Source organism: Callithrix jacchus, chromosome 3 (assembly GCF_049354715.1).
Source record: "Callithrix jacchus isolate 240 chromosome 3, calJac240_pri, whole genome shotgun sequence".
NCBI lineage: Eukaryota > Metazoa > Chordata > Mammalia > Primates > Cebidae > Callithrix > Callithrix jacchus.
Window position 1 is genome coordinate 184,629,756 of NC_133504.1, and position 16,082 is coordinate 184,645,837.

The 16,082-nt window shown below is 43.0% G+C and overlaps 1 protein-coding gene across 4 annotated transcripts in view; it reads right to left on the reverse strand.

The window, feature by feature from the left end:
- STX18 (syntaxin 18) overlaps nt 1-16,082 on the reverse strand; it is a 120,187-nt gene that overhangs the window by 19,822 nt on the left and 84,283 nt on the right. For 2 of the 4 annotated variants that reach the window (XM_035294073.3, XM_035294075.3), the window contains 3 exons: nt 14,885-14,962; nt 14,655-14,721; nt 781-893 (listed from right to left, as the gene is read on the reverse strand). In XM_035294073.3, the coding sequence (XP_035149964.1) occupies nt 781-893; nt 14,655-14,721; nt 14,885-14,962 (258 nt within the window). Of the gene's footprint in view, nt 1-780; nt 900-11,095; nt 11,143-14,654; nt 14,722-14,884; nt 14,963-16,082 lie in introns of all 4 variants that reach the window. The other 2 variants (XM_035294076.3, XM_035294074.3) reach the window with 2 other exon arrangements.

Sequence of the window (16,082 nt, forward strand, 5' to 3'; positions counted from 1 at the left end):
ACTCCAGCCTGGATGACAAGAGCAAAACTCCATCTCAAAAAATAAGAGAACTGTCATGAGATTATGGAGAAGGATACTGGACTCCCAGGTCTCTCCTGGCTCCAGCACACCATCACCCTATGATTCACACAAAGAACCATGCTCTACCTTTCCTCTGAGATACAGCAAACTATGCAGGCGTCCCTATGTGGGGTTCTTAGCCAGATACACAGATCGCAGGCATCCTATGACCACATTGTGTATGTCCCCCAACATTTTCAGACTCATGGCGACCCTGTATTTCTTTTGTATCTCCTGTGCATCAGGAACTGTTCTAAGCCATGGGCCTTCTGGTATCCCTGGTGACAGGCAGCACATCAGTCCCAGACTTGCATTTTGTCCCATTGGTTTGACTGGCTGTGGAAGGCTGCTGAGGTTGCACACTCTACCCGGAGGCAGGCCTGTCAGCTCAGAGCTGACATGCAGGGCGTGGCTGCCAGGGAGGCAATGCTGCCTCTCTGAAGGCAAACAGCTCCCAGCCTCACCCCTCCAGCAGACCCTTTCTCCCAGACCCTGCCAGCTCCCAGGTGACTGGGTAAATGCACCGCACACCCCCTACCTCAGTGGGTCATGAAGATCAACTGTGACAGACACAAAGGTTGCCACCCCCTCCTTCCTTTGCTTTAAGAAATACAAACACAAAAACATGTCTGAGACCATGCTATTTTGTTCCTGTGCTGTACTCTTGCCAACATGTCACAATGAAGAAATGCAAGGCAAGATTTTCATCTTTATTCGTACCTGGATGCTCAGTGGCAGGGTTTTCTTCAGAGTCTTTTGAAGGACTCTGTGAAACTTTCTCAGAAGATGTGGATTCCCTTGTCTTTGTATTTGGTTCTGGTTCCAGCTTAGATCTAAAAATAAATAATTAGCAGTCAGGTATTTTATTTCCAGAACAGGATTCCTTTTTGACAACAGAAGGAGTCACATGTGACCCTGCGCTTCTGCTCCGTGTCCCTGTACTGGAGCAGTCACTGCCTCTGGGCCCAGTGACAATCCAGACACACCTCCACTGGGCACTTATCACTGGCACTGTTGCCTGTAAGGTAGAGACTGTGCACCCACTCTGCACTCGCAGCCACGGCACACTGACCAGCGTGCAGGGGAGGCTGCGGTAGGTATGTGCTGAATACTCTCCATAGACTGACACCGCGCTCAACGAACCCAGGAAGCTGGACTGATCCTCACCCAGTAGTCGACACAAATGCAAAAAGATTGCTGAATATGTTATTATTATAATATATTACACATATTATATATATATGTATATGTATATATACCCCCCATATACTATACATACCTCCCCACATATACCCACATACATATACCCACACATGTATACACAAATATATAGGCCACATATGTATACCCCCACACAAATATGCCCTACATATAAACACACCCCATATATATATACATGCATGTATGCCCCCCACATATACACACACCATGTATATACACATACTCATATATGCCCACCCACTCACATATATAAACACACACACATATATAATATAAGCAAGCTGAATTTAGCCATATATAAAGACAATAATGTATCATGACCAAATGGGATTTACCCCAGGAATACAAAGTTAGTTTAACATTTGAAAATTAATCAATGTAATAATATCCTCCCTTAACAAAAAAAGAAAAAAGCTTACATGACCATTGCATTAGATGCAGAAAAAGCATTCGAAAAAGTCAAGATCCCTCGATGATAAAAATTTTCAGCAAACTAGGAAAATAAGGTACGCAGTAAAGGGATGACTCAGCAGGTTTGTGGTGTTCAAATTGTGCACATTCCAAGGAATAAACTGGCCCTTCTTGGCTCCTGGGAGATAACCTCTAAGCTCCTAGAATATCTTGTCTGATGACAGTGTCTTTGTATACCTGGGGGCATTCCAGATAGTTTATGCTAACAGCATGATTTATGATTGGGGACCATGGGCCACTCTATCAGTGCATGGCAGACACACTTGATGGCAATTTAAGAAATGAGGGCTGCCATGTGGAGGTTGCCTGGAGGGAGGGTGGCTGAGCAAAGGCGCTTTGTAAACTACATTCTTTTTATAAGCGGCAGTGGTTCTCCTGTCCAGCCCACTGCCACTGGACTGCTCTATACATAAGTTCCCCCAAATAAATTCTGTTTTGTTCGTTGGCTCGGGGTCTCTTCTTCAGCCTCTTTGGACCAAATGCCAGCCCTAACTGAAGTTAACAGGGTCTGACATGGCCATCCGTTTGGCCTCTGGAGGGGCTGGAGACTGAGTTAACGGCTAGCATATCACATCTACATGACTGACCCCCAGTGAAAACCCTGAACACCAAGGCTCAGGTGAGCTCCCCTGATTGACAATATGGTGACACACATATTGGGAGAATTAAGTGCTGTCTATACTATTCCACTGGGAAAGGACAGCTAGAAGCTTGCACTTGGTCTCTCCTGGGCTTTGCCCTATATGCCTTTTACCTTTGGCGATTTTTATCTGTATTCTTTCACATAATAATATACTGTAACTGTGAGTATAATAGCTTTCCTGAGTTCTGTGAGTTCTTCTAGCAAATCCCTCAATAAGAAAGGAAATTTCCTTAACCTGATAAAGAGTAGCTACAAAATACCTACAGCTGACATCATACTTAATGCTGAAAATATTAAATCCTTGTCCCTTAATCAAGAGCAAGGAAAAGACGTCCCTCCTAACCACTTCTATTCAACACGGTACCAGAGGTCCAGGCCCTGGCCAGTGCAATAAAACAAGAAAGGAACAAGAAACAAAAGGCATAAAGAATAAAAAGCAAAACGATTGTTATTCACATATAGTATGATTATGTATGTAGAAAATTATATAGAATTTACAAAAAAAAGCTACTAGAACTATGTGTGAATTAATCAAAGTTGTAGACAGAAGGTCAATATACAAAAATCAATTGTATTTCTATATACCATCAATGAAAAATTGGAAAATAAAATTGACAAAATGGTATCATTTACAATCGCATTTAAAAAATCCAGGAATAAATCTAACAAAAGACGAGCAAGATGTCTACACTGAAAATAACAAAATATTGCTGAGAGAAAGAAATTTAAAACTAAAGTAAAAGACAGCCACCATGCCCGGCTGATTTTATCCTCTTTGAATTTTCTTCATCTGCAAAACGGAGGAAACACCACCTTTCTCAAAGAGTTCTTTCAAAGATGAGATGAGATTACCCATGAGAAGGTGCCTAGCATGAAGCCTGGCACACAGTAGGTGCTCCCCTGCTTCACCACTAACCTCCAGGCCTTAGTTTTCTTAATTGTGGATAGATGTTAAGATGTCCATTCTCCCAAATTGATCTATAGATTTAACACAATCCCTATAAACATTTCATCAGATTTTCTAAAGAAACTGAAAAGCTGATTCTAAAATCTATATGGAAATATACAAAAAATCTAAAATAGCAAAAACAATACTGAAAAATCAGAAATTTGAAGGATTTACAACCAGCTGATTCCAAGACTGATAATAAAACCGCAGTAATCAAGACAGTGTGGCAGTAGAATAAAGACAATCAGACCAATGAGACTGAATAGAGTCCAGAAACAGACATGCACATGTTTGGTGAACTGACTTCTGAGGATGCTGCCAGGTCAATTCAATGAGAAAAGGAAAGTGTTTTCAACAAACATTGGTAGAATACATAGATATTTATACAGAATAAAATAAACTTCAACCCCATCTCTTCTTTCAAAACATTGGTCTGAGACAGACAACAGACCACCCAGAATTATAAGGAAAACATAAAAGAGTATCTTAGTGACAATGGGGTGGACAAAGTAAAAATTAATAAAATTCAACTTCCTCAAAATTAAACATTTCTGCTTACCAAGAGACACCATTAAGAAAATAAGTAAGCCATAGAATAGGAAAAAATATTTGCAGCATGTATCTAAAGATGTGTATGCCGAATATATAAAGAACTCCTATACAAATCAACAACAAAACAATCCTCCAATACAGAAATGAGCAAAAGAATTGAGCAGATACTTCATAGAAGCAAATGAATGGTCAATCAACACATGAAAAGGCGATTAACATTATCAGTGAGTGAGGAAATGGAAACTAAATCCACAATGAAATACCACTCCACAGCCAGCAGAATGGCCAGAAAAAAGGGGCAACACCAAATCCTGCCATGTGGAAGAACTGCAACTTTCATACATTACTGGACAGTGTGTCAAATGGTACTATCACTTTGGAGAAAGGACAGTTTCTTACTAAGTCTAAGAAACATCTCTACTATGACAACCCACTTTTTTTTTTTTTTTTTTTTTTCAGGTGGAGTCTCGTTCTCTAGCCCAGGCTGGAGTGCAGTGGTACTATCTTGGCTTACTGTAACCTCCGCCTCCAGGGTCCCAGTTCAAGCAACTCTCCTACATCAGCCTCCCAAGTAGCTGGGATGACAGGCACGACCCACCATGCCCAGCTAATTTTTGTAGTTTTTAGTAGAGACAGGGTTTCACCATGTTGGCCAGTCTGGTCTTGAACTCATGACCTCGTGATCCGCCTGCCCCAGCCTCCCAAAGTGTTGGGATTACAGGCATGAGCCACCACACCCAGCCAACAACCCACTTTTAAGTTGTTTACCCAAAGGAAATGGAAAGATAGGTCCACACGAAGGCCTATAAGAGAATGTTTATAGCAGCCTTATCCATTATAGCCAAAAAATGGGAACACGTGAATGTCTACCAACAGAATAGATGAGCCAGTGGAGGCGCTTTCACGCAATGCAATACCATTCAGCAATGAAGAAGAATGCAGCAAGAGTACGTCTCAAAAAAAATGTGTTAAGCAAAGGAAAAAAAGCCAGTTAAAAACATAACTTAAAAAAGAAACTATTTAAAGATAACCTGAGAATTTACTCCATGTTTGAGACTAGGCACATACATATAATTATTAAATTTAGCATCTATTACTTAATATTTTACCTCAATTATTAGTTTTGGGATGTAGGAATTGAGCAACCTGACATATCAGCAAATTGTCAAAATAGCTTGACAAGACATTCAACTGCCAAAATTTTCCGTTTTTTCCAGTTGCTAAATGACAAATAACAAAATTTCTTAGCCTGCTTTCCCACCTATGAAATGGGGCTCTGACTATCTTTCTTGTTAAGAGTTACTGGTTTATATATAAGTGCTTACCCAGCACAGTCTATAGCACATAGTAAGAGCTCAAAAACTTAGCTGTTACTACGATGGCACTGCTGCTGCTGCTATCATCACTGAAATAACAAAAGGCAGAATGGTTTAAGAAGACAATTTTTTTGTGAAGTCTTAAAGCAACATACATTTTTTTTTCCTCTGACAAGATGCAGACCAATGTAGGAACAGAAGAAAACTGCTGAAACAACTCATAAATAATTCAAATAATTCAGAGAAAAGAGTATACTGTACAATCAGTACAAGAGACTCAGGGTCTTCAGTGCTGGCCCAGCTAGCTGCTGATCTTCTGGCTGGCACCATGGAGGGGAAGGACTGAAGGAGCCCTGGCAGAGGAGCAGGGAGTGGCCTGGGGTGGTAACCAAAGGCTACCCGAGTGGTGGGGGGCTTTCTCCTTGGCCACATTGCACAGAAGACTGACCTGATGCCCTCCCAGACTGTCTTGACTGTCAGGTTACTCCAGCAATTCCACAAATCCCTGACAGTCTGGAGATGACAGTCCTTAAATCCCTGGTTGACTGACTACCTTGAAAAAGGCACATTTAGAAATGGAATTTGGAGACAGCGAAGGGCTTAAGTTCTAGAATGCTACTTATTTTCAGTATGACTTTGGATGTGTTTTACTTTATCCTCTTTTTTCTGGACAGAGTCTGACTCCATCACCCAGGTTGGAGTGCAGTGGCACAATCTCTACTCACTGCAACCTCTCTCTTCTGGGTTCAAATGACTCTTGTGCCTCAGCCTCCCGAGAAGCTGGAATTACAGGTGTGTACCAACAACCCCGGCTAATTTTTGTAGTTTTAGTAGAGACGGGGTTTCATCATGTTGACCAGGCTGGTCTCAAACTCCTGATCTCAAGTGATCCACCTGCCCCAGCCTCCCAAAGTGGTGGGATTATAGGCATGAGCCACTGTGCCCGGCTTTTATCCTCTTTGTCTGAGTTTTCTTCATCTGCAATATGGAGGAAAACACCACCTTTCTCAAAGAGTTCTTTCAGAGATTAGATGAGATTACCCATGAGAAGTTGCCTGGCATGAAGCCTGGCACACAGTAGGTGCTCCCCTGGTTCACCACCTAACCTCCAGGCCTTAGTTTTCTTAACTGTAAAATGGCTTTCGGTATCTTCCATTCCAACACCACAAGGTTCATTCTGGCTTTGTCTTTTTCATTTTTCTGAGTGGGAAACCTGGCTTCCAATATCCTTCCATCAATATCTACTACAAGTTGTTACAAACACTAAAAACGTAGTAGACCAAAAAAAAAGTAACTTACGAAAATCGTTTCTTTTTTTTTTTTAAGATAAGGTCTCACTCTGTCTCCCACACTAAAGTGTAGTGTTGTGATCATAGCTCACTGCAGCCTTGAACTCTTGGACTCAAGCAATCCTCCCACCTCTGCCTCCTGACAAGCTGGGACTACAGGTGCAGGTCACCACACCCAGCTAATTTTTAAATTTTTTGTAGAGACGGGGTCTCACTATGTTGCCCAGTTTGGTCTTAAACTTCTGGCCTCAAGCAATCCTCCCACCCAAGCCTCCCAAAGTGCTGGGATTACAGGTGTGAGCCACTGTGCCTGACCACCATTCTATTTTGACCAGTTATCTCCATAATGCCCTTTCTAACAATAGCATCACACACTGCACCTCACTGGCACTTCTCTTTGGTCTCCTTCGTTTGGAACAGTACTTCAGTCTCTCCTCGAGTTTCATGGCCTCGACACACAACAATGTGCCAGTGATTCTCAAAGAGATCTCTCAATTTGAGTCTGATGTTTCCTCATGGCTGGATTCAAGTTACGTATATTCGGCAGAAATCACAGAAGTGATGTTTTCTTCTCGCTGCAGCCTATTAGGCTGTGTGTGATTTCACTTTTGCCCATTTGATGAAGGTGGTGACTGTCAGGCTGCCCCACTGTCAAGTCATTCTCTTCCCCTTTGTTTATCAGGGGAGGAGTCCTTTGACACCATGTAAGTATCAATTTCTTTGTAATTAGTAAGTACCGGGGGAGGGGTACTTTGACACCATGTAAGTATCAATTTCAATCTTTCAATGCATTCATTTATTTATTCCTATTTTGATGGACTCATAATGTCCTATATGCCATTGAACCGGTTATAATGGGCTACTGTCATTTATTTTTATGCTCAAGTTATCTCCAATTTGGCCAGTAGAAACTGTTTCAAATTGATGGCTGTGTTCTTTAGACACGTCCTAACATTCTGAGTCCTTCCTCGCTTTCTGACACAACAAAATGTCCCAGGCTTATTTTATATGTTCCCTGCTCCAGCTTAAGAATCAGCCATTTCTCTAAGAGGCTTGGCTCTCTGAGGGTGAAATCGGTATTGAGAAGACAAGATCTGAGTGCTAACTATGCTCATGGCTATTACAGTGTCACTGTTTCCAGGCCTTCTCAGTGGCCAGAGCAAGAAAATATATGCATGCATTTTCATATATGTACATATCTACACATTTACAAGCATAGTTATTTCTGTATTAATCTTTGGAAATTGAAAACCCTGAATTCGTGCCAGTATCTTTCATTTCTACCCAAGACCACAGACAAGGCTTTTCCCCTTTCGCTTCTCCTATAGTAAGAAACCTAGCTTTCGGTATCCTCCTTTATTTATTTAGAGACAGCATCTGGCTCTGTTGCTCAGGCTGGAGTGCAGTGGCTCAGTATCAGCTCACTCCAACCTGCGCCTCCCAAGTTCAAGTGATTCTGGTGCCTCAGCCTCCCAAGCAGCTGGTACTACAGGTCGTGCGTCACTATGCCCAGCTAATTTTTGTTTCAGTGGAGATGGGGTTTTGCCATGTTGCCCACGCTGGTCTCGAACTCCTGGCCTCAAGTGATCCACGTGCCTTGGCCTCCCAAAGTCCTAGGATTACAGGCATGAGCCACTGCGCCTGGCCTCCTCTATTTATTATTCGCTCTATTCTCCTAAATGTAACCAAACCCGTCTCCCATCCCTCCCCATTCCTCTCCAGCACAGATCAGTCCCTCTCCTTGCTTAGGCTATGAATGCCCATGAAGACCCCCCTCTTATTCTTGCTTGGGTCAGGCACCCTGCCCTGGAAAACTGCAGCTCCCACCACTGCAGACGCCCATCTTACCCCTGCCTCACTGCACGGCTTCAGGACTGACTTGAAGTCAAAGGGCTGAATTGACTTTGAAATAAAGAACTCCTTTCATGTCTGTCATCCTGTGTGTCCAGGGTATGCTAATGTACCAGTGTTTAATTTCAAATGAATAGAGGACTATAGTGCAGCAGACTTAGACAAAGTTGAGTGCTTTTCTTTCTTTAAGTGATAAAAACAGATTCTAATTATACACAGAATGTCTACTGAAGTCCTCAGGGAAATTACAAATTAACTAGTTGAAGGCAATTTGGGGGAAAGAAAGCAATTTTTAAAAAGCCATCAGAAAAATCAGTTTATGCCCCATGATTTATTTAAATTGATTTCTCTAACTGAAGACTGAACATTTCAGAAGTGCAATCAACACAATTTCTACCTGGCCAGCACCTGCTTCCAGGTCCCTTATTTGAAAAAACCTCAGGATTCTAGTTTAAATTTAAAGAGAACACAAAGAGATAAAAGAGAGTAAGAGAGATTTTTCCGTTTGAAACATGAAAACAAGTGGGAGGTTTTTGCAAACCTTAAATACAGCCCGCTACAATTACTGGAAAACAGTGATTATTGCAGATTTCAGTGTGGCTCTTATACTGCCACGCCTTGTTTCACTGTGCCTTGCTTTACTGCGCTTTGCAGATACTGCATTTTTTTGTCTGTTTTTACAAATGGAAGGTCTGTGGCGACACTGCATGGAGCAAATCTACCGGTGCCATGTTTCCAACAGCATGTGCTCACTTTGTGTCTCTGTGTCACATTTTGGTAGTTCTCAAAATACTTCAACCTTTTCCATTATTACTATATTTCTATGATCTGTGATCAGTAATCTTTGATGTGACTTCCGTAACTGTTTTGGAGTTCCACAAAGCACACTCACATAAGATGGCATACGTGATAAATGTTGTGTGTGCTCTGACTGCTCCCTGGCCCAGCTGTTCCTGTCTCTCTCCCTCTCCTCGGGCCTTCCTATTCCTGGAGACATAACATAGGCCAGTGAATAACCCAGCAATGGCCTCCAAGTGTTCAAGTGAAAGAAGAGTTGCACGTCTCTCACTTGAAGTCAAAAGCTAGAAAGTATGAATCTTAGTAAGAAGGCAGGTCAAAAGTTAGACCTCTTGGGCCAAAGAGTTAACCAAGTTACGAATGCAAAAGAAAAGTTCCCCGACTGAAGGAAATTAAAGTGCTACTCCAGTGAATATACAAATGATAAGAAAGCAAAACAGCCTTATTGCTGACGGGAGAAAGTGTGAGTGGTCTGGAGAGATCAAATCAGTCACAACATCCCCTTAAGCCAAAGCCTAATCCAGTGCAAGGCCCCAACTCTCCTCGATTCTGTGAAGGCTGAGAAACATGAGGAAGCTGCAGAAGAAAAGCTGGAAGCTAGCAGAGGTTGGTTTCATGACATTCAAAGAAAGAAGCCAATTCCATAATGTAAAAGTGCAAGGTGAAGCAGCAGGTGCTGGCGCAGCAGCTGCAGTAAGTTACCCAGAAGATCTAACTAAGATCACTGATCAAAGTGGCTATACTAAACAACAGATTTTCCACTTACATGAAACAGCCCTCTGTTAGAAGTAGATGCCACTTAGGACTCGTAGCTACGCAGGAGAAGTCAATGCCTGGCTTCGATGCTTCAAAGGACAGGCTGACTTTCTTGGTAAGGCTAATGCAGCAGATGACTTTAAGGTGAAGCCAATGCTCGTTTACCATTCCAAAAACCCTGGGCATGGTGGCACGTGCCTGTAGTCCCAGCTGGAGAGTGCAAGGCCATGACTGTGCCTCTGCACTCCAGCCCGGGTGGCAGAGTGAGACCTCAACTCAAAACAAACAAACGAAAAGCCTCACATTTCATAAAACTACAGCTGCTATAGATAGTGGTTCATCTGGCAGATCTGAGTAAAGAAAATTGAAAACCTTCTGAAAAGGATTCACCATCTTAGACGCCATTAAGAACATTCGTGATTCATGGGAGTAGGTCAAAATATCAACTTTAACGGGAGTTTGGAAGAAGTGGACTCCAACCCTCATGAATAACTTCAGTGGAGGAAGTCACTGCAGATATGGTAGAAACAGCCAGAGAACTAGGATTAGGAGTGGAGCCTGAAGATGGGGCTAAATGGCTGCAATCTCACGATCACACCTGAATGGATGAGGAGCTGCTTGTTATGGATGAGCCAAGCAAGTGGTCTCTTGAGACAGAATCTGCTTTTGGTGAAGAGACTGTGAGCACTGCTGAAATAACAAGGAAGGGCTTAGAATATTGCATGAACTTAGTTGACAAAGCAGCAACAGGGTTTGAGAGGACAGACTCCAATTCTGTAAGAAGTTCTGCTATGGGTGAAAGGCTATGGAACAGCACTCCACACAATAGAGAAGTCTTTCATGAAAGGAAGAATCCATTGATGCAGCCAACGTCACTGTTGTCTTATTTTAAAAACTGCCACAGCCACCCCAACCTTCAGCAACTCCCCCCAAATCACTCAGCAGTCATCAACACTGAGGCAAGACCCTCCACCAGCAAAAAGGTTACACCTCACCGAAGGCTCAGACAAACATTAGCACTTTCAGCAATAAAGTCTGTTCTAATTAAGGTATGTACTTTTTTAGACATAACGCTATTGCACACTTCTCAGTATAAACATAGCTTTATATGTACTGGGGAAACAAAACGTTTCTGTGACTTGCTTTACTGCGATAGTCACTTCGTTGCTGTCTGGAACCGCATCTGCCCTATCTCTGAGGTACGCGTGTACTTCTTTTATGCCTCCAACAAAGGCTCTGGGTAGAAAGAAGGTATTTTTGATATATAATATCATAGTACTATAATTTCAAAACTAGCTGTCAGACTAAGGTATCCAATCAGGCACAGGCGCCATGGACCCCAACAGCAGTCGATTAAGCCATCCTCACCACTACTCAGTCACTCATTCAACAAATATTTTCTGGGCATCGACTACATACTAGGTGACTTTCTAACCCAGCGCTACTCCAAGTGTGGTCCATGTACCCGTCCATGGACTGTTGGTTACTAGTCTGCTACAAGATAAGTACAAAAATGAATAGTCGGCATTTAGAAACATTTATAGCAATCTGACATTCCCATTTAATCGGTGGTCTCATTTCACTGAACAGAGCAGAGACAAGCTCAGGAGTTGTCAGACTACTGTGGTGAGTTACTGTGGCTGTGGTTCAGGCATCATGGGCCTTGAATGCTGTGCTGTTTAGCCCTTGTAAGACATGGAAGCAAGGGAGTGATGAAATCACATGTACATTTTAGGCAGATGCCTTCTGCCTAAAGGTGAGGAAGGAAGAAGAAGAAGGAGAGCACTGGACTACATTGTGAAGGATCACATAATTATTTCCCCGAAGGTCTTTTGTGCAAAGTAATTGGCACAGGGCAGCTAGCTATGTGGCAGGAGACAAGGCTATACTTTGCTGTCTAAATGAGAACAATTCCCATCTGACTGATTTTAATTTGTATTTTAGTCAAGGCCCCTGCTGAGAAACAGGAACTAAGGTAACAGCAAAGTCTCTTCTTACTTTGCTTGGGTACCAGTTAAGTCCTCTTGGGATAATGAAGTAGAAATCTGCATTCCTCTCCCTGGTGAGTGTGAGACCCAGTGACCACCACACACATCTCGATGATAAATCACACATCACTGGAGGGCCTACCTCCTCCTCCATAACTTCTTGGGGCTAACTGGCCGCACTGTGCCCCTGGCCTTCACCTCATACTCTTCACCTCATACTCTTCTGGACTGCTTTCTAGCTCTCTAATTCACATACCCAGATATTTTTCTTTTGACAGCCAACACAAATCCCACTGCTTGAGATATCTGCTCCAATTACCCTGAGATTCAAATCTTGATTCAGCTTTGATGCTGGATAGCTAACCCAAATTTGCTGAGCCCCAATATCCTAATTTAGAAAATGAAACACTAATATTTATTGACATAGTGGTTTTGAGGATTCATGAATAAAATAATATACTGCCTGGCACATGGTAGATGCTTACTGGTAGATAATATTAATAGTAAAAATGAACATTTATTAACTCACTGTAAGTGTTTTACCTTTACCTTCATTTTGTTCTCTCAACAACACTACAAGTTAGGTACTATTAATTTTTCCCATTTTCAGGTAAGGAAGCACAAGCACAAGAAGTTAAGCAATCTGCTCAGAGTCACACATTTTGAAGTTGGCAGAGCCAGGATTCCAACACAGGCTGTCTGGCTGCAGAGTCTGGCTCTTAGGCTCTATACTACGCCACTTGTTCATACTATTTTCCCCTCTGGGCTTACTACCAACTTTGCTAATTATGACACATCATGATTAAGTGACTAATTTTTCATGTTTACATAGCAACCCAGCCTGCTTCTAAGCTCCCTAAGGGCAAAGACTCAATCTATGACTTCTTTCAAGCTACCCTCTCAGTGCATTATGTAATAGTAGCTATTTGCTGACAGATAACTTGACTGATCTGCCTACTATCTTTCACAAATGCTTTTATTTGTTGGCATTAACAATTTCAAATCTGTTTCACAAATGTGCAGAAAAGGGTTCACACAGCAGGCCTGAGACTGCTATCCTTGGAAAGGCCTGCTTGCAAGGTTAACCCTTGCCTGGCATCTGAGAACTCGGACTATGACAGAGTTCATGACATCCTAATTGATAAGAACAGCTCGCTGTGCCTGAACAGTTTTGCAAAAATGCAGCTTGAATGCAGTTCAGTGCTGAACGCCTGCTTTCCTCTTGGGAGTCTAGGGTTTTGATACACGCCAGGTGTGAGGTGCCTATGTGATCAGCCCCTAATAGAACCCCTGGGCAATGAGTGGCTAATGAGCTTCCCTGGTAGACAACACTTCACACACGTTGTCACAGGTCACCTGCTGGGTGACTCCATTGGGAGAGGACTCTTAGAAGCTCATGCCTGGTTTCCTCTGGACTTTCGTCCCACATGCCTTTTCCTTCATCTCCTTTCAGTGTGACAAATCACAGCCATAAGCAGGACTGTATGTTGAGTCCTATGAGACCTCCTGGTGAATCCTGGAACCAGAGAGCAGTGCTAGGGACTCCTGACACAATAACAATTTAAAAAACGTGGGCCAGGCATCGTGGCTCATGCCTGTAATCCCAGCGCTCCGCGAAGCCGAAGAAGGAGGACTGCTTTAGCCCAGGAGTTTGACACCAGCCTGGGCAACATAGTGACATCCCACCTCTATAAAATAAAATTTAAAAATAGCCAGACGTGGTGGCACACGTAATTCCAGAGTAATTCCAGCTACTCAGAAGGCTAAGGTGGGAGGATTGCTAGAGCCCAGGAGGTCACGCCACTGCACTCCAGCCTGGGAGACAGGGGGAGACCCTGTATCAGAAAAAGAAAGAGAAGAATAAAAAAGAAAATGCATCCCCAAACCATTATGTGATGTTATCTCTTGAAAGAACATCCAAAAACATTTCCAAAGCTGGTCTAGAAATGGTCCAGATGTGGACACTTGTTCACTGATGAATTCAATCTCCAAGGCCGGCAGAGCTGGAGTGGGAACGACTGTGAGGACACAGCTCTTGCATTCTAGATGCTCATGTGAGCCCAGAGGGGAAGACAGGCTGGCGCCATGGGAAATACAGGAGTCTGGCCCTGCTGCTTCCTGGCTCTGTGGCTTTGGGCGAGTCATTTACCCTGCTGGAGTGTCAGTGTCCTTACCTGCTGATGGGGCTCCTAATAGTGCCTGCATGCAACAGGTAGTGGGGTTGGAGAGAGGTGCGCACTCAGAGCACGTGACATCGAGCAAGTCTGTCACGGGTGACCCGAGGACAGCCTCCAGTGGCCTGCTTGCCATGACCTAGCTCTTCTCTCAGGCATACACTTTCAGGGACTGTAAGGGGGTCAAAGACATTGAGGTAAAATGGCTCAAACTGTGCCAGGGTTATTAAGAGACAAAATGGGCAAGAGCACAGATTTTGGACCAACAGCCTGGCTCAAACCTCAGCTATGCCACCTGTGGGGCTGTGAGACCTTGGGTGGGTGGCCAAGCCTCCTGAGCCTCAACTTCCTCATTTGTAAAATGAGGGAGGAAACAGGACCTGCCTCACGGGAGTTTGCTTTGGGCCAATAAAGTGGCTGGCATGGAGCCTGGCACACAGTGAGTGCTGCGTAAGCACCAGCTATGGCATTTTGTGAACATGTTCAAACACGGTACGTTGCATAGGGTAAGTGCTCTGCAAACTTTAATTGCTATTATTGGTAGTGCTATTACTAAATAAGAAACACCAAGAAAAGCAATACTTACAGTCTTTTCTTATCCACCACTCTTTTAACTCGGATGGCTCTTTGTTCTGAGTAAAGTTTACATACTCCTGTAGCAGGGAAAATACCAAAACAGAGACTGCTTAAAACAGCTTCTCAGGCAAAGGCATCATTAAATATCATGAGATACTACAGTCTTCAGCTAGCAAAGCAAAATTCTGCATCACATCTATTGTGAAATGCCACATTTGACCTTAAGAGAAAATGAAATACTTTTTAAGTAATCTTCAATGAAATCCAAAACAGCAGTCCTGTGCTCCTTCACTTGCTGGGAATGTATCTCCTTGTGAGCTGTAACAGAAAAGGACAACATTCAGGCCTTCGTATTCAATTATCCTAAAGAGCAATTCAGCAGATTCCTCAGAACACTTTCTTTACTGAAAGTAGTTTTTAAAACACAGATATAAAACGAGTCTTGTGTCAAGTGACACTACATTTTTAAAAGAGTAAGATTTATTAGGCTTTGCAAGAGTGAAAGATTAAACCTGTAGAAAAACTACGGTCAAATACTTTATAGTTTTCAGAGCACGTAAGGGTAGGATTTGACGCAGCCGCGTCCTGAGTGCTGACCCCATCTGTGTTAGCAGCGTCCAGTGCTCAAGCTGACCTTCAGGGAACATGTTTAAATCCAACCGAAATCACACATTCCTCCTGCCTGAACGGGTGCTGCTTTTCAGCCTGTAGTGCCCTATCCTCTCCCTTGGCCACTCACATTCTGAGAGTCCCTCAGACAATGAGTCAAACTTTCCATCTCCAGGAAACCTTCTATGACTCCGAGCCACAAAGATGCCTTTCTCCTGGGAACTACCATGCAGAAGTGTGGTAAAAAGCCAGACCTACAGTCTATAGCACTGGTTTTGATAAGACAGTGACCACAGACTGAGATTGAATGCCTACTGTGTGCAGGTACTCTGCCAGTACTTTACATATGTACTGCTAATTACAATAGCAATTCTGAGTTTCCTCATTTTACATATGAAGGTCAGAGGCAATAAACAGCCCAAGGCTAGAGGGTTTCATGTGTAAATGCAGGTTTTGTTAATATTCCTGTGTATTTTTGGGGTATCTCAATGAGTACATATGCCCGTAAGGGTAATGGGCATGATTTATGTCTTTACTATTGGGCTGCTTAACCCAAGATTCATGTGGGGAATTCAGAAGCTCTGAGAAATTGCATATGAATTTTGTGTGTATGTACATTTTTCTGGCAAGAACGCCTATTGCTTCCATCAGTCTCCAAGTGGCCCGTCAGCATTCTAACGAAAACCTCCCAAACAAAAGTCTGTGTTGTGAGCACAACAGCATCTGGCAGCTTTGAACTCTACTTACTATTTAACCGACTCTATCTGCCTGAGCAAATTAAAAAAGAATCAAGAAAGAGGTGCGACTTGGGAAGCCATCTAATTGTCTC